Genomic DNA, 22,521 nt, shown 5'->3' with positions numbered 1-22,521 from the left:
TTATTCTACAAATAATCTCAAGTTACGCTTGCGGCCTCGCTGTTTAAATAATCTTTAAACAGCGAGGCCGCAAGCGTAACTTGCTCCCTTCGCAAGGAGTTTGCGAGGAGTTTGCAAGTGAGACTTGCGTGGTCCAAGATGCACGTCGCAAGCAATGAAAGAGAAAGTGCCCTTTGCGTGTTGAGTACGGCGCACGCCCTCACATCTATGACGAAGTAAGTCGAAAACACGGCGGGACTGCGAGAATAAAAGGTGTGCTCACGACGCATGCTCGTGTCTCTACAATTTCGTTGTCCAACAATTTTCAAAAATTTTGAATTTTGCTCAATTCAGATTCTAATATGCCTCCAAAAGACAAGGGAAAGAAGTTTAAGAGCAGAAAAGAAGGTTGGAGGAAGATAACAGAAAACGAAGCGCTTTAGCACTGCTTTTTTATTATTTAATAATTAAACAAAATCATCGTTGCCTGAGGAAAAGACATAGCTGCGTCATCTTAGATTAAAACTAACTTTGCCTTAAGTAAATAAATAAAAGGGTGTATAATATAAATACGGTAACTACAGTAGGAGAACAATATTAATTTTGCACAAACATTTCTCAAATTTACAAGGCATAGCTGTAGGCCTACGGACTGTTAAGCTGCACGCAAAGTCTGAGATCGACTTCGAGTAACGCCCTTTATTTTCCCCAATAAATTTCGAATAAAATGTGTCAATTATGTGTCCCAAGAGGGTTGTGCAACTTTGAAAAAAATAGCATAATAGAAAGGGTTTTGAATCACGATTTGTGTCTACAAAGCCCAGGGAATCTTTGCTTTGGGGAGTAGTGTTTTTGCGGAGTATTGGTACGCGGGAGTATCAGGGGGGGGGGGGGGGGGGAGGGGGGGAAGGGGGGGTATCGATGCGGGGATGTAAAGAAGCGGGGGAGTATCGGTGCGGGGGAGTATTGGTGCGGTGATGTAAAGAAGCGCGGGAGTATCGGATGCGGGGACGTATAGGCATTCTAGTCGGTGGCGAACTCGGCCAATATAAAAATTTTAACTTCGTCTTACGATTTTGGAGCGCCTGTTCTAATTTTTGAAAGCGAGGCAATGGAACCAAACAATACGAATCTCATAAAAATTGATATTTTTTAATAGAGGTTATAGCCGGGCGTACATCAAAAAGCGACTCGTTTATTATTGTGATATGTAATAATAATTAATATAAAAGATACGATATAATAGGTTCTTGTCGATTAGCTTCAGATCGTTCAGATCGCTGACGGTGCGCGCGCGCCATCTGGTGTTAAGTCCGCGAATGACCGTTTGCAGTAACTGATTGTTGAGTTGCTGTAACTGATTCTTGAGTTGCGATAACTGATTGTTGAGTTGCGGTGACTGATTGTTGAGTTGCGGTAATTGACTTTTGAATCGTTTATTGATTGTTAGATTTTGACGAATGATTAAAATGACCAAAACTAATTTAGTAGAATTAAGTTTAGATAGTTAAAGTAGGTTTTGGTTGTTAAATAGTGCCGATAGATTGTTGAATTGACGTCTGCATTTTTTGCGTGAATGGCGTTCCATACTATGTCACATGACGTGATATATTTAGTGATATATTTCCGGTATTATCTTATAACACTGTGCCACTGTGGCTACATTGCATGACGTTTTCTGTCATATGTTGAGAGATTATATTATCTTAATCCAACGTGAAGCGGTTATTTCCAGAAAACCCATGCTGACATGGCGGTAAAGATAACCGAAGAATATAAATAATAAAAGGACAGAAAATAGAGTTTATCATTTCTGAACTTTACTTTTCAGGTGACGGGGCAATCAGGACTGTTGTCACCCTAATACGTTGACAAACAAGGTAGTCATTCACATATTTCGCCAATACGGATAAGTGCGCGTTGTTCAACTATGCGCTAGTACATGTACTAAACAGTCGTGTTATTGTACTCAGTAGTTTTATATCATACAGTGAGTCATTCCAACAAAAATTGAACACTTGAGCAACGCCAGAGACTCAATCATTTTGTATAATATTTTGCATAATTATTATAATAATATAATCTTTATAATTATGCATAATCCAAAATAAACATAATAAATAAACAAAATCTACAGTGCTTAAAGAATGATATAAAAGAGTTATGAAAATGTAACACAAAATGTGTGCGTCACTGACACTAATCAAATATTCATTTGCTTGTGGAATAACCCAGAGAAGACGAAGATATTATAATCATTTTCATGCAGTTAAAACAGTAGGATCCATTCGGGAAAAAACACGTGGAACATTTGGAACACGTAATCAATTTGACCCATATATGTGGGAGGTGTGCCCCGTGATCGAGTAAGTCTAGCCTCTGATCCACCTGGTGGTAATAAAAGCCCCCATTTACACTGGACGGCGTCCTTTCTGCGTCCCTTCTACGTCAAAAAAGTTGTCAGGACGCTCAGTGGACACTTAAAACTGCGTCCCTTGTCCCATGGACTAATAATAAGCCAGATGATCATTGTTGTCTTTGTAAGAAAGATGGACAGGCGCCGAAGACGAGAAGGCTAACTGATACAACATAGGATGTTTGAATCCGTTTTCCACAGACGTATGTTACGGCTCTCTTCTGGTCTTGAAATCAGATTCGGTCCCTTGTTCCTAAACTGTTTACAAGAGGCTCCGTTCCAAGGGACCGAGTTGAGCCAGGCTTTACAAATCCTGGGGACTAAATATGGCGGTCGTACATGAAAGAAAAACCGCCTAATCTTTTAATAGTCTCTCCGCCTCTCACACGCCTCCCCACACGATGTCCCTGCGGGGGGACAGTCATTAAATCTCGGCTCCATAGGGACGACACATGGGGAGGCGTGTGAGAGGCGGAGAGACTATTAAAAGATTAGGCGGTTTTTCTTTCATGTACGTCGTCGTCCGCCATATTTAGTCCCCAGGGTTTGTAAAGCCTGGCTCAACTCGTTGTGAATGCGATCTAAGTAAATGCTATATAAAAAACTTAATAATGTAAGTCTCTTATACTAGTTCATGTAAGTCTGATATATAAATAAATACAAAATTAATTAAAAATTGACTTACACAATTGCAGCTATATTGCGAGATAATCGTAAACGTTCCCACAAATAAGTGATACACGGCTAGCGCGTAGAACAAAAGACTCGGCTGTGCTGTATTCGACATACAAGCACGTCATGTATGCGTGCGTTCCACGGTCTGTTGCACTACTAGTGTAGTAGCCAATCAGAGGCCGTGGTTTAAGCCAGATACAACACTCGTCGCCGAGCTGTACGTGAAAATTACTCGTGTATTGTCTCGCCTGCGGCTCGCCAATACACTCGTAATATTTCACGTACAGCTCGGCGACTCGTATTGTATCTATTTGTCTTATCACCAAACCTGAAGAAATAAACTAGTGGGCAAGCCCCGGCTCGTCACAAATGTAACTTTTTATTATTATTATTATCATTTACTTAGAATGTACTAGCATTGCAATGCTCCCAGCTTAACACGACTGATATTTTAAACAACGCAGTCAAAGTGAGAGAACAGTTTCATTAGCTCTGTATGTATAAATTCAAATTACTGTTTTTCTTTTTATCAAGAGCTTGTAAAATATGTGGGTATTACCTCCAATATTTCTGCAGAGGGATGCAGAGGAGCCCCGGGGGGAGCAAGTAACAGTTACAGTACAACACGTACAAGGCCAGTGATTAGGGGCAATTGACCTGGATTTTCATTCCAGGTGAAATGACCCTAGTCATTTACTCCCTGATGATGGTGACTGACAGTCACTCCCATTTACGAGAAAAATATGGCCAGGAAACTGTGTTGGAACTGCGAAAATGGGAAAAAACATCTGCCCAGCTAGCTAGACATAGAAATCATATCAGATTCAACCTGAGATGCAAGGACTTGGATGTAACACCAACAAGCCTGAGGTTAAAATGTACAGTAAAAACAGAAAGAGCCAAAAATATCATCAAAAAAGCAGAAAGAGCTCTCCTGAGGGAAAGAATCAACATCACCAACCAGAGAATAATAGAGCTGAAAAAGGATAAGAATGTGCAGGCAGAGAAAGTGAAAGAAAGACTTAAAGATGACAAAAACATATATGACATTACATGTGACATGGTGGACAAAGTGGGTGAAAAGGAATTTCAGAGGTCTAAAAAGACACAAATAAATAAACTCAACAAGTTGACTAACAAACATATAGAAAAATCAAACACTGTAACTGAAGTTGACCTAACAGGAACACAGCTGAAAAAGTGGGTCATGGTGTTATCTAATTATCAACCTACTGAAGATGAAATGAAGCTAATGGCTAAAGGGCTCAATTATGCTATAGCACCAAGCAAATTACCTGTGAGAGATGTCATCATACAGACTGAAGTGGCATGTCAAAAATTGAATATAGAACAAGCAGCTAAATTGAGACATGAAGTAGTAGGAACGTTGAGATCCAGTAACCCACCCAAACCAAATTTGACCAAAGGGGAAAGAAACGCCATAAAGTCCCTCAAGAATAATAAGGACATCATTATAATACCAGCAGATAAAGGGAAAGCAGTGGTTACTATGGATAGGAATGAATATGAAGAAAAATGCAACAACCTGTTGAAGGACGAAACAACATACAAACAATTAGCAAAAGACCCAACACAGAAGCTGAAAACAAGACTTATCAACAAGTTGAAGAACATCAGAAAAGAGAATAGGATTGATGATGCCACATACCAGAAGATATACCCTACAGCAGAAGTGACCCCCCGGTTCTACGCCACTCCAAAAATACACAAAAAGGACAATCCTGTCAGACCAATAGTATCCGGGATAAACTCTATTACATATGAATTAGCAAAACACCTAGCAAAATTATTGAAGCCTCTAGTCGGAAAAACAAAATACCATATACAGAACTCACAACACCTCGTTAAGCTGCTGAGAGGTATAACACTTGAAAAGGATGACACACTTGTATCTTTTGACGTTTCCGCCTTGTTCACCAGCGTCCCGTGTGATGAAGTAGTAGGAATGTGCGTGAACAGATGCCAAAAAGACACCACCTGGGCAAGTAGAACAGCATTAACACCTGAAGACATGGGCGAACTACTAGCTATGACCTTGGACACCACCTACTTTCAGTACGAAGGAAAATTTTACCAACAGACCTATGGAGCAGCAATGGGTTCCCCCCTGTCACCAGTCATAGCTAATATCTTCATGGAAGAATTTGAAATGAAAGCACTCCAAACAACACCCAACCCACCTAATTTCTGGGGAAGATATGTTGATGACACAGGAGTCGTATCCAAGAAGACGCATGTGCAGGCACTGTTTGAACACATTAATGCACAACACCAAAGCATACACTTCACAAAAGAAGAAGAAAATGTAGAAGGTTCTCTGCCAATGCTAGATGTAAAGATGACCAAAGACAAAGAACGGATTAAAACCACAGTGTACAGGAAAGCCACGAACACAGATCACTACTTACAGTGGTCGTCTCATCATCCAACCTCGCAAAAACTTAGTGTACCAGCTTCACTTTTCCACCGATGTGAGACCGTGATATCCGATACAGAAGACAAACAAACAGAAAGGAAGAAGATTGAAAAAGACCTGTTAGCATGTGGATATCCAAAATGGGCACTAAAACAAGGGGAAAAAAGAGGCAAGAACAGACATGACAAAGAAAAGGATGCAATGGGCCTCATTGAGGGTGCAAAGCAAAGTATAGTGTTGCCATACTGCCAAGGTCTGTCAGAAAAACTAAGCCGGGTTTATAAAAAATATAACATCAAACTCCACCATAAGCCAGGTTGGACGCTGAGACAAGCACTAGTGAAGCCCAAGGATCCTCTAACCCAAGGAGAGCAATGTGGTGTGATATATTCAGTCAAATGTGGAACCTGCCAAGGAGAATACATTGGCGAGACAGGAAGACCATTAGCCACAAGAATAAAAGAACACAAAGACTCAGTGGCCAAAAACAACTGGAAATCAGCCCTTGGAGAACATACCTGCAAACATCCAGGTCACCACATAGACTTTGACAGCCTGAAAGTGATAGACAGGGAAAACTGGACATTCCAAAGAAAAATAGCAGAAGCTGTACACATCAGGACCAAACAACCAGACCTGAACAGACAGGGGGGGTATGATTTACCAGCTATCTACCTCACGGTGCTCCAGAGGGATGCAGAGGAGCCCCGGGGGGAGCAAGTAACAGTTACAACACAAGGCCAGTGATTAGGGGCAATTGACCTGGATTTTCATTCCAGGTGAAATGACCCTAGTCATTTACTCCCTGATGATGGTGACTGACAGTCACAGAAATATTGGAGGTAATACCCACATATTTTACAAGCTCTTGATAAAAAGAAAAACAGTAATTTGAACACAGTCAAACATCAAGAATACCTATTTATTTTAAAATTGAATAAACTAGTTCAGTTTAATTTAATTTAATTGAGTTAAAATTGTCATTTAAAAATATTAGAACCAATCTTTAACCTCATTAAAATTTGTGAATCAACAATTGCCTACTGTGAAAATTAGCTCCACTGAAAGGTGCGTCACTCATCGTATAATAAAATAACTTATTAAAAAGTGACATAAGAAGCATTATTGTAAAAAATGCATCCGGTCAGGTCTAGTGTCCTTGAATGTACACGTTGCAATGAATAGAGTACATGTCAGACCAAAGAAGCTAGTGTTTGATATTGAGAAAAATCTTTTTATCACATTGATTTAAAAATTATCTTCATTTGTCATGGACCTCATGCTGCCTCGGATGTTTCAGCTTTCATCTGCTTCACGTCCTCAAGAAGCTGCTTTTTATCTACCTAAAACAACAAAAAAAAAAAAAACAAACATTTTTTAAGTTGAAAGATTGTTCCAACTCCCCCGGAACTCTCGCTGAATGCAAGAAAGAATGCAAGAATGAGTGAATCCTCTTCGAGCAGCACGCGAAATTTAGTCACCCACTAACTGTACAGGGAGGCGTGCCATACTGTTAATCTGTTTGCATTCAGCGAGAGTTCCCAATGAGAGGTGAAACTGCGTTAGCTTATGGACGAAATATACATCCGTCCATGGTTAGGTACAGTGGTTGTTTAAAACTACTGCTTGTCTCTAAGCTACAGAGTCTATGGGAGCCAGCTCCTTCATTTTCAAACCCTCATGTGGGCATGTTTATCATATTTGAAGATCATTAATAAGAATATGATGCACCAGTCACAGATGGTTAGGCCACACGTTTTTATTTTTATGGATGACATCCTCTGGGGACCCCAAAATCGGTGCGAGCGGGCGAAAAAAAAACAGTCCAAAAAAAAAAAACTGCTTAAGAAAAGTTATGTTTTCAGTACACAGCTGGAAACACTAATTTACCACAGAAACACGTATCAAACTAACAACATGTCTTTATCCATGCTCTCAAAATATTAAGGGGTCTAGGATATTAACGAAAAAGTCCAAAACTAATGCAGTTAAATAAATTTCCTCTTAACTAAAGGATATGGTCTAGCAAGCAAAACAATTTTCCAAAGTTTGTAGTCACAGTGTAACACGAGTGACGTAATATCAGCGTTTTGGGGCTAAAATTGTCATTATTTTAATCAAGATTTTTTCTTAAACAAAAAGGCCTTTAAATACGATTGAAATAGCTATCTAAAGGTTAGCACAAAAACCAGTAAACTCTGTCAGGATTTTCTCTTATTATTTTTACTTTTGATTTTATTTTGATAAAACGTGAATTTTACGAAATATATATGGACCTTCCACTTTCAGTATTAATAACTTCAAAAATAAAAGGTCAATCAAAAACCCAAGACGCAGTCGACTAGATATTATACTGAAGCACAGACACATCAAATTTCATGCCAATCTGACAGGAAAAGAATGAGATATGGGGATTGAAGTTTAGACTATGTTATCAATCTTCAAAGCTGAGAAATCGCTCATAAACCATTTGGCTCAGGTAATTGGGCTAATTTAGCAAACTAATTGCACCTCCACCTTACCTGTTATCATCTTATTGATCGGGAAGGTCTATACACCATTACGTGTTAAAATTGGGTTGTTTGTTTCTATCTAGATGCCAGAAAATCTTACTTTTGTACGCAAACTTATTCGCACCACGAAAGCCGCTCTTCCCTGAGAAATGATTGACAGCTGAGTAGGCCTACCGACTCTCGTTTCACTGACGTAATTTAATTATAATTGTGCTTGACGCAGTAGGAGTCTGTGTACTGTCTAGGAAGTGTCAAAGGAAGCGCTAACAAACAAAAAGAAAATTATTTGAGGTGCAAGCAGAGGACAATGCCACCCGTCGTGCGTGGACGCCGCTCTACACACCAAGACGCGAAAATGGAGAAAGCAAAGAAAGAATTACTCCGAGAAATGGCCGAATGTGGGTACGTATTAGCCACGATGCCACAGAGTGCCAAGACCGTAATATGCGAGTTTGAAAATGTTTTGGGTGGCAATATTATTTATAAACTTGCTTGCTGTTACGATTTTTATTGTGAATAAAATGATTGCCTAACGATTTTTTTTCTGACAACCCCAGACGTTGAAGAATTCTCAGCAGCTCAAGTGTGATCTTGACGTAACGTGATTGAGACACTGAGGGAGAAAATTTAATATATTGTTAACAATGTAATGGAAACGATATAATCTCAGTTTAGCTGACGTAAGACTTATGAGCTGCCAGTGCACGCGTAACAGCTTAAGACAAGTTAGACAGCCATTCTTGCCCCGCCCCCCATAGTAACGGTGCTTGACAACGGAGGCCGAGCCTAAAGGCTGCCACGGACAGGTAGAAAAACTCGTCCAAATGTATATTTTTAGGCCGTGTTGCAAAAATATAACTTAATTGAGTATTAGATACAATATTGATTATTTCTAACGTATAAAAAACTAAAAATCGAGTTTATTTTTAATATCCTTGACCCCTTAAAGCATTGTGAATAGGGCCTACTTCGTAGAAAGGTAAAAAGTCATGAATATATATGCTGCATATTACCAAATCTATTTAAGGTTATTTCATGCATTCTGTTGGTATAGCAATCAATAAAACAAATATCAAATAAACAGCGTGTCTTTATTTGTACTCTCAGAAAATTAAATCATTGTGAACACTTCACAGAATTGTTAAAAAATGAAGCAAAGATAGGCCTATGCTTCCTACTACCAAATCTAAAAAAGGTAATTTCGCACGATGCCATTTTGTCTACTTCGACTCACACGTAGCAGCCAACTATCGGGTGGCCTGTCCGACCTTCAATCCACCAAATACCACGACGCTCTTGTCGACCCTTTTTCGCTACAAAAAAACCTGGTATGTGCTGCTTTGGACACAATGTCACTGAAATTTTCCGGGCGATGATCGCTGGCCGCGGCCAGCCTTTCGTATAATTGTAAAAATGTGATATCTCCATGTCCAATATCAATGGCAAACCAATCCAAAACGACGCCCCCCGTTCTCTTTATGACTTTAATTGTTGTGTATTTTGAAATTAATGCTAGAGATGAATTTGACGGCAAAGCGGCCATATTTCCACGTGGTGATAATACGCATGCGCAGAAAGCTCATTTTCCGCACTTGGAACTACTCGGATGTCTCCGCAGTCGACAATGACAGTATGGAGCTTGCGGAATTAGCCGAGGATTGCCGATTGCATTTTCCGGCAAATTCAATAACGACGTTTGCGACAACCGACTTCCTTGGGGGGGGGGGGGGGGGGGGGGGGATTTTTTTTTTGGGGGGGGGGGGTAGAACGGACGAAAATCGGTGCGCGCGCAGGATGTCATCCATAAAAATAAAAAAGTGTGGCCTTACCCTGGGCAAGGTATGTGACGTAGATAAGCCTAGATTACATTTGCCACGAGCGCCGTACATTGAAATCGTAAACATTTTAACATACGTTTTTTTTTCACATTTTTTTCACAATAGGGGCATAAGAGGCTACAGGCTACAAGTATGTTTACATTAGGCCTAAATTCACGTCATGATCAGGTGTGAAAAATTGGGTTTATCGGTTGAACAGTGATCATATCGAGCCCGTAGTAGACACGAGAAACACTGGTGAAGTTAGACTGGTGAAGTTAGCTTCAATCAGGTATATGCACCACTGAATTTCAATTTTGCCGGAAGCGAGTATGAATGGATATTCATAATTTTCGCAACCTGAAACCTGACCCTGGTTTAACAAAAAAAAATTAAATCAATTCTCTGACTTAGTTGATTAGGATTTCTATAAAAGTGCTCTAATACTGTTTCATGATAGGATAAGGTGTGTGCACGGCACGGTGTAACGTTGGTAACCAAATTCTTAATCAGTGAAGCTGACTTATTTTTTTGTGAAACAGGTCCCTGGGCTACTTACCTTGTGCCTTGGGCCAATTTTTATGAATTTGTCAAAGATATAAAACTCATCCGGTATATAATTTGCTAGAAGCTGAAACAAACAAAGAAAAAAGTTCTCACACATTATATGTCTCGGGGAAATAATTCAAATTGACCAATTATAGCTTTAATTTATTTATGTGAGAGTGATGTTCGTTGATAATTATCCGTATGTTTGAGGTCGTGTATGTAACAATATTTCGTCCGTGGTCAGCATTTATATGTTCACTTTCCATATAAAATTTGCACAATGATCTTAAATTGTACCAAAGCCTGAACAAATCGAGATAATAATTCGTAAAGTTAATGCAAAACTTACTTCCTTTTTACAGTAGTCGTAAAGTTCGTCAGTTGTCAAAGTTGTCCCCGGTTCCAAGCTAAAACAAACAAAAAAATGATCATGCAAGGCCTTACACTGAATTAATATTTAGGGAATTACATCAGCGACATACAACTGTTACAGCAGCCACATCACATGGTATATCAATTTCAATGCTCCAATTGGAAATGTTCCAGTGTAAGATCATTTAAAGGTGGTGTTCCCGTGAACTTTAAATCATATTTAAGTGTCACCGTGTCACTGTTTTTATTCCATTCTCAGACAGTTCCTAAATATATTTTCAATGTAACTAGAGCAATTACAGGCCTACCCAACTACCAGACTCGGCACCGAATGATCCTGAATTCACCGGTAGATCGGACCACACTGCCCGTTTTCAAGGTGTGTGTCAGTACGCACTTGGAAATATCAGACGCGACACAGCTCTTGTCTAGTACGCGATGTTATAGTGATGATTCTCAGCGGAGTTGGAAAGTAGTGCATCTCATCTCAAAATTTGTTCCGGGGTATGATACTGTGCAATGTGTAGTGACACACACACCTTGAAAACTGGTAGTGTGGTCAGATCTGCCTGTAAATTTAGGATCATTCGGTGCCGAGTCTGGTAGTTGGGTAGCCCTGAATTATAACAAGACAAGATAGAAGAGACATACAGGCAACAATGTTACATACACCAAAGACACTTTAAGATGTATCATAACTGAAATGTAATGAGATTGACTTACATCACACAAAGAATTATGGTGTCACCAAATGCACCATTTGGGAGTCCGACAACCTGCAAAAAACAATACTGGACTCATGCTGTACTGAACTATATGTAAAGTGATATTTCTTTTCGATACCGATTTTTTATATAAAGCCGCATAGAGAATAGTTAAATGTATGTAATCTGTACATGCACAATATCCATGTACATATTCTACAAAATAAATATATAAATAAGAAAAGTAATGATATGAAAAACATAAAACAAAATCGAATTTTATTTGATCTGTCAGATTATGTGAAGTTGGAGAATTGTTTGGTGAGTATAAAATAATTAATATCTCCAAAAGAGGAAAAAACTTACAGCGGCCTCTTTGACTTTAGGGTGTTTCGTGGCGGTTTCCTCAATGGGCTGAGGATACACTTTGTCGGAATAGTGATTGTACATCATGGTTTGAGACTTGCGCCCCATAAAGTATATGAACCCCTTCTCGTCCATTTTACCCATGTCACTAAATTAAACATTGACTTCTTAATTTACATATGCAGTCTTTCCGCAATTTTAGATGTAAAGCCGACGTGAGAAAAAGATAATGGAATGTATGGACAGAAATGTTTTACATGTGCACATGTACTACTCGTACAATAATGCGCATATAAATTCATATTTATACATGTGCGTCTACGATTGTCGATCTACGGTTTATTCGGCTGCATTCAGAACAGATGGTCCGCCAACTTATTAATCCGCGGACTAAACATGGCCGACCCCACTTAAAAGTAACGCCTAACCCATTAATGGTCTCCCCACCTCCAAACGGATTAAATTGAGGCTTCGAGGATTAATTGCTTGACCCCTACAGGGGAGGCACGTGTGGAGCCGGGGGGGGGGGGGGGGGGGGGGCATCAAGGAATAAGGCGATTTGCTTATAATATTTAGTCCGCGGATCAGCTAGTCCGCGGATAATCTGTTGTGAATGCGAGTAACTAGTCAGCAGATTATATATGGCGACCCACTAAATAGCTTGCCGTCTAACCCCTAATATATACTGAACAGATTCCCCGCGGGGACTACTCAAGAAGTATTAAAGTGGGTCGGCCATATTTGGTCCAGGGACTAGTTAGTCCGCTGTCGTGAATGGGTGCACTCAGAAGAAGTTAGTTTGTGTGTGTGTGTGTGTGCGTGTGTGTGTGTGTGTGTATGTGTGTGTGTGTGTGTGTGAGAGAGAGAGAGAGAGAGAGAGATTGAGTTAGAGGGGCAGGGAAGCGATTCATATCAGTTCAAACTGTTCTCGTGTACCTGAACAAACCCACTCACCCTGTCTTATACCAGCCACTTGGTGTTTTTGCCTTTTTTGTCTGCTCTTCATCGTCATATCGAAGCAGCACGGCAAAGCTACGTACGTAAATTTCACCAACTGTCCCAATTGGAACAATATTCTCATTGGCTTCGTCCACTATTTTCACCTATATATAAAAAATAAGAGTAAAACTAATAATCGATTTTTAAATCCGCGCTACACATACGCCTCAGCAAACATAATCACATGTAAATCTAAAGATTTCATTTAAAACTAATAATAAGAAAACAAATCCTTATTTATAAATAAATCAACTGAAACATTCCATAAGCACAGAGGTTTTTTAAATGTGGAAGATAAAAGCTGGCGGTGTATAGGGTATGGTGTTAAGAACCTCCAGTAGATGTGAACAGTATTAACAGCTGTGAACTCATGGACATTTTGAGTAGTTATTTTAATTCCTCTTGAAAAAAGTCCAATAAATACCAAAATGATAGTACCTTTCAAATATGGGAGCCAATTGTAACAAAGTAATGAGCCAGGGAATTGCATGAATGGAAAACATTTGCACATTTAATAAAGATATGGTGAAAATACGAATAAGACAAAGCAATATCTTTTTTTGTTCCTTTTCGCATTTCATATTTTAAGGTTCGAAGTAAATAACTTGCAAGTACATGGTCACTTGTTTAGATGACATGAACTGTATACAAAATGCAATCAAGGGACATTCGTTTTGAAAAATCACACATTCATTAATACCTATGTAATATAAAAAGTTAGATATAGCATATTTTACCTCAGTATGCCCAATGGGAAAGCCCATAGATCCAAATCTATGGCTAGGGTCAGAGTCACGAGGGTAAGTCATTGAAACGTAATACACTTCTGACAGGCCCAAACCATTCTGGAACGTAACAAGAAATATTGTTAACTAAAATTAACAGAAAAATAAGATAAACATATATACACTGCATATGTACATACACTGGTTCAAGTTGTCTTAAAAGAAAATTGTCTATTTATCCATACTTCCGGAAGACGGACAGTTTACATTGATGGGTATCTAATTTTTTTCTGTCTGAAGACGGTCGAAAAATGGAGGATGGATCAACATAGATAATGTGGAAGACTGTCAGAAAATATATCTGGATCCGCCCCTAGCCGCCGTTTTTATAGACGAAATTGCCTTTTGTGCGTTCGAGCCGCGGATTTGTGATTGCAAATTAACAACTAAAACTGCGATTACATGGAGTAATTATCGTTTCTGTGGCCTGTATTGGTCAAATATAAAGAAAATGGACAATTCGAAAATAAATAAAAGTTTTACAACATGCATGTACCGTAAATTCTGGGATTAACTGTGACATTTGTTTCTGTAAATTCTCGCTCAAGTACGTGCCAGTCCAGGTGCCTATATTAACAGAAAAAACATTTGAGGTTATATTACTAAAAAGTGTTACCTTTCAAATGTGAATGAAGATAATCACCACATCTAGCAGTGTATACAAAAATCTAACAGTACATATAAAAACAAATTTACGATTTATTCTGACTAACATTGCATTGTTGTGTCAAGGCATTGTAATTTTTTTTACATTTTAGTTTTTTCTTTCTTTGTGTGTGCGTGTGGGGGAGGGATTGGGCTATTGGGGGCACAGAAGGACGGCGATTGGGAGAAAAAATTCGCTTTGATGGGTTAAAATCAACGCCCGTGCCCGAATGTATCTGCTTAATGTGCACGTGCAAGTACGGGACTCGTCTTTTTTTAATAAATTCACGACTTTTGAGAATGCACATTCCCAAGGTAGCACATCTACATGTATATTGTTACTTAAACAAAATTAAACGCATCTGAAAATAATTTTTTCACACTAACTTGTTTCTTACGACACAGAGAATTAGATAAGTACCTCGATTTAGCGACGATATATCATACTTCTTCAATAATTCAGGGCGTTCCAAAATTTTTGCCCAAAACTGCGGGTAAACATCGGCATGCGTAATTCTTAAAACGTAAACCAAAAAGAAAGTGAAATCTAATATTGTTAATAATATACACAACACAACAGAAATAAGAAAATAAAAAAACATAATTTCAATCATACATCCATCGGCATTTTTCAAATAAAGTTTAAGATAAGCAACATGACTATAAGGACCATGTAAAAAGTATCGACAATATTTAGTGCACGGTTCCTTTGTAAGCCCCATCTGCTACTTAAAAGAAACATCAGCAGATGAAGCTATAAAGGAGAAGAAAAAAATGTTATCAGTTAAAACAAATAACAATACGTGAATTAGTGAAAAGGATAAAACTAGATTAGAAAAAAAGATGAGATGGTTGGATGGTATGACTGTTCGAGAGAGCATAATATCAGTAACCCAGACCTACTTACTTGTAATCTTGTATCGTCCTGAGTAGATCTTCTACACCCCAACCCTCCTCTTCCGTGAGCCCAAGTTGGTCGTAGTAAGCGTTCCAAAGCGTGGACGGAAACACTACTGCTTTGGGGCGGATCTTATAATCCCTCACCGCCCACACGACGCAGTCAATCTGGATGTCGTCTACTGCGCTGCTCATGAGCCCTACAACTGCGTGCTGTGAAAGGCATACGGAACGTGTAATTTTGTAGCTTACTCATTCACAAGTACTGTCTAAAATCCCCTTTATACTGGACGGCGATCCTTTCTGCGTCCATGTGCGTCCATGAATCTGCCATTGCTGTGGTCGTAGAAAGGAGGCACCAGCATTGGTTTGGTTGCAGAATGAATGGTTAATAATCGACCAGTTGTGGGCACATACCGGTAAACTATTTTTTACTCTTAAACGGGTCGTACATGTACTACAGAAAGGACGCCGTCCAGTGCAAAGGGGGAGTTAAGAGATCGGTTGCGTCTGACTTGAAGCCATGTCATCCATATAATGTGAGCATATCAAAGCACGTATCTGGACACTGTCTTTATTAAAGTAATTACACTTCGCGCTTTTGTAAAATTTTAGAGCTATTTTATCAAATATTTTAATATTAAAATAATACTTGTGTTAGGCTTTGATTAAATTTATTCCAGTTACAAAAGTCAAATTACCGGCGGAAAAAAGGTTGAAATGAAGAGGGGGGCTTATTACTGTAGCACAGAGTTGGAAATATTACCTCTATTGCGCACTTTTCATATCTGAAGCAACAGGAACACTATAGGAAAGTTTTAAAATTTTGGCGGGGTCGGGGGGGGGGGGGGTGGATGTATTATCTTCACCTCTCTGTTCCATTTTACTTCGTGCCTCACCTGAGCTCCGATTCCATTTCTCATATATGTATATTTCATCGAATTTACGGTGCTGTGGTGGGTAATAAGGCCTGTCTTCGGAGATCCAGTGCTGCCCTAGAATATAAACACAGTGCAGCTTGTTTTGCTCAATAAAGGCCAAAAGTTTAATCTTCTCGGTTGAATCATGGTAGACTAATTATGGTGGAATCGCCTGTTTGGTAGAACAGCTTTTTAGGTCAGGCAGATACAGATTGTTGTAATCCTAAACTTGTTTTTACCCCGTGTAGGTTATCAAAGCCCTTTACAACAAATTTACGTAAGTAATAAAAACAATATCTAATCTCTGTAATAACTGCACTCCGCTTGCAAAAAGAAATGCATCCACTGACACACATACATATTGGCCTATATAGGGACCATTCTTATAATCCTATCGTACTAGCAGGATCGATCTATCCCGGAGGGGATTCTCACTGAATTGTGTACACTTTCAGGAAAGTTAATTATCCCCCTAGCAGCTTCAGTGGGCGTGACAGACATTTAAGCAGCTTCAACTGCATGCAATTAAGCTAGAATCCCCTGGGAGTTAGATCGCTCCTGCTAATACGATAGGTTTATGGGAACCCTGTCATAGACTGTAAATGAACGCGGTTACATACCGTAGTGCAGAATGCATAGCTGATGTCGTCCATGGTAACTTTATCCTTGGCTTCTCTCAGCGTCTGGTCGCTGATACTCTCCCCCAGGGTACACAGACTCTCAATAGTCAACCTACAATATACACACCTTACCGGTACATTCTAAGTACGAGGCTGTAGGTTGTAGGCTGTAATTGCCAACCCCACCCCACCAGAAATTTTGGAAACATTGTTTTTTTGTTTTGTTTTTTTAGAGGGGGGGGGGGGGGGGGGGGCTTAGCCTTTCCCTTTCTCGCAGCCTATTACCAGTCTCTTGCTTTTTCTACAGTCAGCATTTTAAGTGTCACAAGCGGTACACATAACCTGCTTACATATATTGTAGGCCTTTAACAGCCAATATCAATGCCTTGAAATTAGAAAAAAGGGTTAGAGGATAGTTCTAGGACTCTGGAGACTAAATGAATATACATACGGGTAAATAACTGAGATGTTTAACTATAAACAAGCATGTATCTGTTACGGTATACATGACTGACCTTATAAAAGGGCGTTTTGTGCCTTCTGTCAACATGCACCTACAGTATATATTGGAATCTTTGACACAAAGCTGAATATTGTAGGTAACATTATACAACACTCACGATGCGTTTGTTAATTGACTCAAAACTACATATTTTCTGTTAAATATTCGAGTTAGTTTCCACCAAAACTTACCCGGTCACCCTTCCATCACCTATGACCACGTGGCGTAAGGTCGGTAAACTGAAAAACAAAACAAACTTTTTTGATTAATTGTTCAAGACAAGACTCTATATTGTTAACGAATAAAGTCCCTATTACAATTATTTTATTTCATGACAACCGTTGGGTTGTGTCACTTGTATTTTTTATTCATTTTCGGGTCACATATGATATAGTACTGATAGTGTGCATTTTGTGTTCATAACAGCAAGGAATGGATTCTTTTGATAAGTGAAAAAAAATTCAGATACTGTAGATACAATTGGCTTATTTCAACATTGTGATTGAGTTATTTTACATTTGCCACTTTCTTATTTTTTAAGGTTACCTAAACGGGATTTTTGCTCTAATTTTACTCAAAAAAAAAAAATTTGCTCCTACTCCCAAATCATCGCTGAGCTGCAATTCAATGTTTTAGAGAATTTCAATTGAATCTAAGTCCTAGAAGAATAATGACTCATTCAGACCGCCATGATCTTGCTGAAGTATTAGAAGGAAATATCGTCATCAGATACTTTTACTCGTGGGATTTTATCGACTTTAAGGTCTGAATAAGGACAAATGAGTATCTTTGTAGGGTATTTAGACATGGAAATATGACTTTGACCATTTTCAGAAGTAAATGGTATATAAGAATCAAATGCTAATTGCCTACATGTACCATTTTAATATCGTTAAGATACCTTTCAGATGTGATATTCCGCCCCACACACTTGTCCAAGTCAGGAAGGATTTCTTTCAAAGCTTTTACATTAACATCGTTTATCCCAGGGAATAACAACATGACACTGATTTTGGCCTAGAAGGCGAAAAAAAATTTGAGAATCAGTCCCGATGAGGGCTAACTTCTTCATTTTCAAATTCTCACATGTGTGTTGATCATGTTTGGCTATCATTTGACCCAAGATATATCTCTCTATTATAATCAATATGGGGATTACAAGAATAATTAATTATATTAGTTAATTTCCAAAACTTAGTACCGAACACGATGGATGGTAGAAACCTTTGAACACAAGTAATACATGTACAAATTCCTCGGAATGCCATGATCTTTGGTCATTGTTTGCAACACGAGCGTGAATATTAAATGTTATGATGTGATATTACCCAAAATTGGACCCAGTTGTACAGGTCAAATACTACGTTACGTCCCCTGTTTGTAAGGCACAGCAGTTGGATGATTAGATGGTATATTGTAATTCGCGGGAAACAAGGTAAGGACCCGTTAAATGTGCACGTATGGAGATTTGAAAATGAAAACACTAAGACTGGGTTTCCATGCCTAGATCGATCCATCTGGATCGATCTTGCTCCCTGTTGAGTCTCAATAGATTGCTGTCAACTAACCGGCTTAAGTGTTGTCACGCCTACCGAATAAGCTAGAGGGTAAAGATAATACCCCCTAACAACTTTACTAGACGTGACAGACATTTAAGCCGGTCAAGTTGACAGTAATTTAGTGAGACTCCCCAGGGAGATAGATCGATCCAAATATCTGTGGGAATGGTCCCTAACTGAGGGGTTGATGCAAACAGAATAGGTTTAAGCCTTTGTTTGTAAAATATATAGTTACTTATTTCTAGATAAGATTTCATATTATATTTGATTTAATGCTTGAGTTATTTCCATGTTTGTTTTGATATAATTTCATAAAGTTTTAATATTCGCAAATATTTTGTCTATCAATATAACTAATGTAGCATACCTTGTTAACGAGCATTTCAAGATGTTTTGATCTCGGTTCAAACAAATAGGCTTGCTGCAAGTCGAAATAAATAAAATAAATATTGACAACAAATGAAAATATACACAATTTGCTATCAAAATAAGGACTTTCATTTGACGTTTAATTATAAGTGCATCGTGATATTAAAGAAGACTACACATGCTTTAACTAACATTTCAACCTCTTATTTAAAAGTAAAATTGAAGACGAACACAACAGAAAATTGAAGTCACATTTGTCATATGATATATGACGAAACGATAGGCAATAGTGAAGAAAAAAAGAATCAAAGGAACCATTCCCATAACCCTATTGTACTAGCTGGATCGATCCAACTCCTCGGGGATTCTCTCTAAATTGTATTCAGTTTAAGTGGCTTTAATGTCTGGCACGCCCCCTCGTAACTTAAGTACTTGGATAAAGTCGGGAAATCTTTGTGGTCCACAATGTTGTTCATAATGCTTTGCGAGGTAAGCGTGCCACAGACAACATTGTCTGTGGCTTAGGGAGAATCCCGCTGAGAAAGATCGATCCTGGTAGTACGATTGGGTTATGGGAACGCAGACGATGAATTACCGCGTGACAAATCATTCCTATAGAGGTCGCTGCAAACACTGCAATTGGAAATGTCTTGTCCGGAAACGCCACTATGGTAACCCTGTCTCCCTTAGCACAGCCCAAAGCTAGGAAACCCTTAGCCAGCCGATCGCTCTAGAATAAACACTGCATTTGAAATCGAAGATAAAAATGGAAAAATTGCCTGTTAATTAGGGAGTTGGGAAAACAGTCCAAGCTATCAAATCACACCACAGGCAAATTTCATTGTGTCCCTATTTAAGAAAAATGTTGGAAAAAATCACCTTTAGTCAACGATATCCGTGCATGGACCGTGTCAAGGATCCGTGGTACGTGTAACCATACAGCTGGTGCCTTATTAGCTTTACATCGTTTTACCTATCCACAAATTTCGCTCTTCTTTCTCCTCACCTGTTGCAGCCATTCCCTGTATGACAGGTGCTGGTTGTATTCTGGGTAGATGAGTGGTACGTGGTCTGGGTCAGCCGCGGCGGCCTCCGTCAACAGAGATCCGATGGTGGTCGCCAATAACGGGAGCCTACTGGTGGCATGGATGTAACTAGTCTTCAGCGGTTCTGTAGGAGGGACAGCGTCGCTTGAAATACAAAACATGTCAGAAATGCCCGCGATTGGCAAATTGTTGAATATTAAGGATATTAAATCGATGATTTATTGACCTGCTTGACAGCATTCTTACAGAGTCGCTGCTGCTTTGATCCAAATACAGTGTACCCTCTTACTCTTCCGTTTTAAAATAAAAATCCCTCTTTCAAAATTATGTTTGCGCGCAAATTCCTAAGATTCTGACGTAACTCTGAGTCATACTACAATATCTATGTAAACAGGGTCCCCCCTAATTCTGCCCGCCATTCATTGACATTTGCAGACTTTCTTCTCTCTACCATTGACCAACCGGGCGATGACATCATTTTATTTATTCTCTTTTATTTTCTAAAATTTCTAACAGCACTGAAAAGTGCAGAGAAACAACCAGAGAAATATATGTGAATGATCTACTTCCTTGTTTAAACTTATCTACTGTTACTTTAAGCAGTATCTGGTAGCTTAAATATATGTCAGTGCAATAAAAATATTCTGTGGAAAAAATTATTTATGACCTAACATAAAACCAACGTGATGAATCTTAAAGGAGGGATAGGTGGATTAAATGAGATAACGAGGGGAGTGGGGGGCGTATCACCAGATTGATGCCCGTGACTTAAGACCAGATTGCACTGGTTCTAGACTTATCAGTATTTAATGAACAACGCAGGTAAGATACCCGGTGGAAGTAGTTGCCTATCGTCAAGTTACATGTATGTGTAAGACCCATGCTCGTCCCTTACATTAATTGCATGTAATTTCTTATAACTTTGAGCAAATATTGTTTGTCATCCAGTAGAAAAAGAATGAGAAATATGAATAGCTCTGAAACTGGAACTAATATTAAGTAACTGACTGGCATTGCGATCTCAACCTGAGACCTTTCACTAAGTGGACGGACTGGTCAACTGATCTATTGTCATACGGCTAGGAATGCTTTTTAACCTCTCGCGGATATGGGGCACTGGAGACTATTTCTGTGACGTGCAGAAAATCTGGTGTTTTTTAATTGTGCAAATTCATCACTTTATATTTCATGGGAATCTTAATTTAACATATTAACATTAACGTACTGTATGTGCTTTAATAGGGTCCTCTCCATGGTAATTGAATGAGTCGCTGTTGGCTGTGTCATGAAATACAGGCGGAATTCAAACTTCCCATGATTTTGTGTGTGCTTTCTAGACACCCGGGTTCTTTCTACGGGTTAATTGGTGCACCTTACACCAAACGCAAGGACCTTATGCGAAAATGAACTACCCACCACACGCCCCCTGCATCAAGACACGTTGATAACATATTGATACCGAAGCATTGCAAACGAGCAAACAAATACAGTACGACAGGTAAACTATATTCTTTACTAAGAACGCTCTAAGTATTAATGTATCTTTGCGTGTTCTTCTTCATTTGAGTACTTACTCTGGATGTTCAACTGGAAATGACGCGCTAGCTGATGCCGACATTGTGATTTCGTGGCCGACAGAAAAGACGCACTCTTCGTTACTAGAATCCACATAATTCTATATTAATATTCTTAATGGCACAGTTTGAGACATATTCTTTTATTCAAAAGTTGTTTTGACAATAATAGACAGTAAATCATATTTAAATTTGCCATGGTTTCGAAGGGCGTTGAGCTCTGATAACCCTGACATTTTTCTCTTCACACTCAGTACACTTGAAATTATAATGTTACCCAAATAATTACATACCTTGGCTTTCTTTGTCCCAAATCTGCCCATGAAATAAAGCATATATGTACTGAACTTACTTATGCAGTTTCCATTCAAGCTTAGGCATTTAACTTTGAATAGTTTATGTTCGATATTCTTTTTTACCTTATAAGTGTATTCAGCGTAGAAAAACAATCTGTAATTTACATATCCATACTTAATTGCCGATGCAAAAAGTTTTGTAATTGGTCACGTACACTTACCTGTAGTGCACTTACCTATAGTGTAGGCTGCAGTGCCACTGATAATCTGAACACTAATAGTTCAAGGAATCAAATCAACTTTGATCGAGGACCGTACATGGCCTATGTCACATGACGCGATATATTTAGTGATATATTTCCGTTATTATCTTATAACACTGTCCCACTGTGGCTACATTGCATGACGTTTTCTGTCATATGTTGCGAGATTATATTATCTTAATCCAACGTGAAGCGGTTATTTCCAGAAAACCCATGCT

The 22,521-nt window shown here is 38.9% G+C and overlaps 2 protein-coding genes across 6 annotated transcripts; one reads left to right on the top strand and one right to left on the bottom strand.

The window, feature by feature from the left end:
• Positions 1–3,776: 3,776 nt before the first annotated feature.
• Positions 3,777–6,254, top strand: LOC147763096 (uncharacterized). The gene has a single exon (XM_087008741.1). The coding sequence runs from the start codon at positions 3,777–3,779 to the stop codon at positions 6,252–6,254; it is 2,478 nt and encodes an 825-aa protein (XP_086864867.1).
• A 161-nt stretch (positions 6,255–6,415) lies between these two features.
• Positions 6,416–22,466, bottom strand: LOC106164658 (medium-chain acyl-CoA ligase ACSF2, mitochondrial-like). Of its 5 annotated transcripts, none has more exons than XM_087007420.1 (21): positions 22,262–22,466; positions 22,038–22,059; positions 21,745–21,828; positions 20,131–20,314; positions 19,720–19,854; positions 19,123–19,176; positions 18,098–18,213; positions 17,388–17,435; positions 17,210–17,248; positions 16,695–16,806; positions 16,054–16,149; positions 15,165–15,367; positions 14,679–14,773; positions 14,109–14,179; positions 13,565–13,672; positions 12,783–12,931; positions 11,829–11,976; positions 11,482–11,534; positions 10,736–10,793; positions 10,397–10,468; positions 6,416–6,850 (listed from the first exon to the last, which is right to left on the bottom strand). In XM_087007420.1, exons 3-21 carry the CDS (start codon positions 21,786–21,788, stop codon positions 6,785–6,787), a joined length of 1,851 nt encoding a protein of 616 aa, XP_086863546.1. In that variant the 5' UTR covers positions 21,789–21,828; positions 22,038–22,059; positions 22,262–22,466; the 3' UTR covers positions 6,416–6,784. The 5 variants fall into 5 exon arrangements, with proteins under 5 accessions (XP_086863546.1, XP_086863547.1, XP_086863544.1 ...); XM_087007421.1 differs by having other exon boundaries at positions 22,277–22,466; XM_087007418.1 differs by lacking the exons at positions 22,038–22,059; positions 22,262–22,466 and adding an exon at positions 22,097–22,140.
• Positions 22,467–22,521: the final 55 nt, after the last annotated feature.

Source organism: Lingula anatina, chromosome 3 (genome assembly GCF_051362555.1).
Source record: "Lingula anatina isolate TDL-2025a chromosome 3, LinAna3.0, whole genome shotgun sequence".
NCBI lineage: Eukaryota > Metazoa > Brachiopoda > Lingulata > Lingulida > Lingulidae > Lingula > Lingula anatina.
Note: the sequence above shows the minus strand (reverse complement) of the source record. Positions and strands in the feature narration are given on the sequence as shown.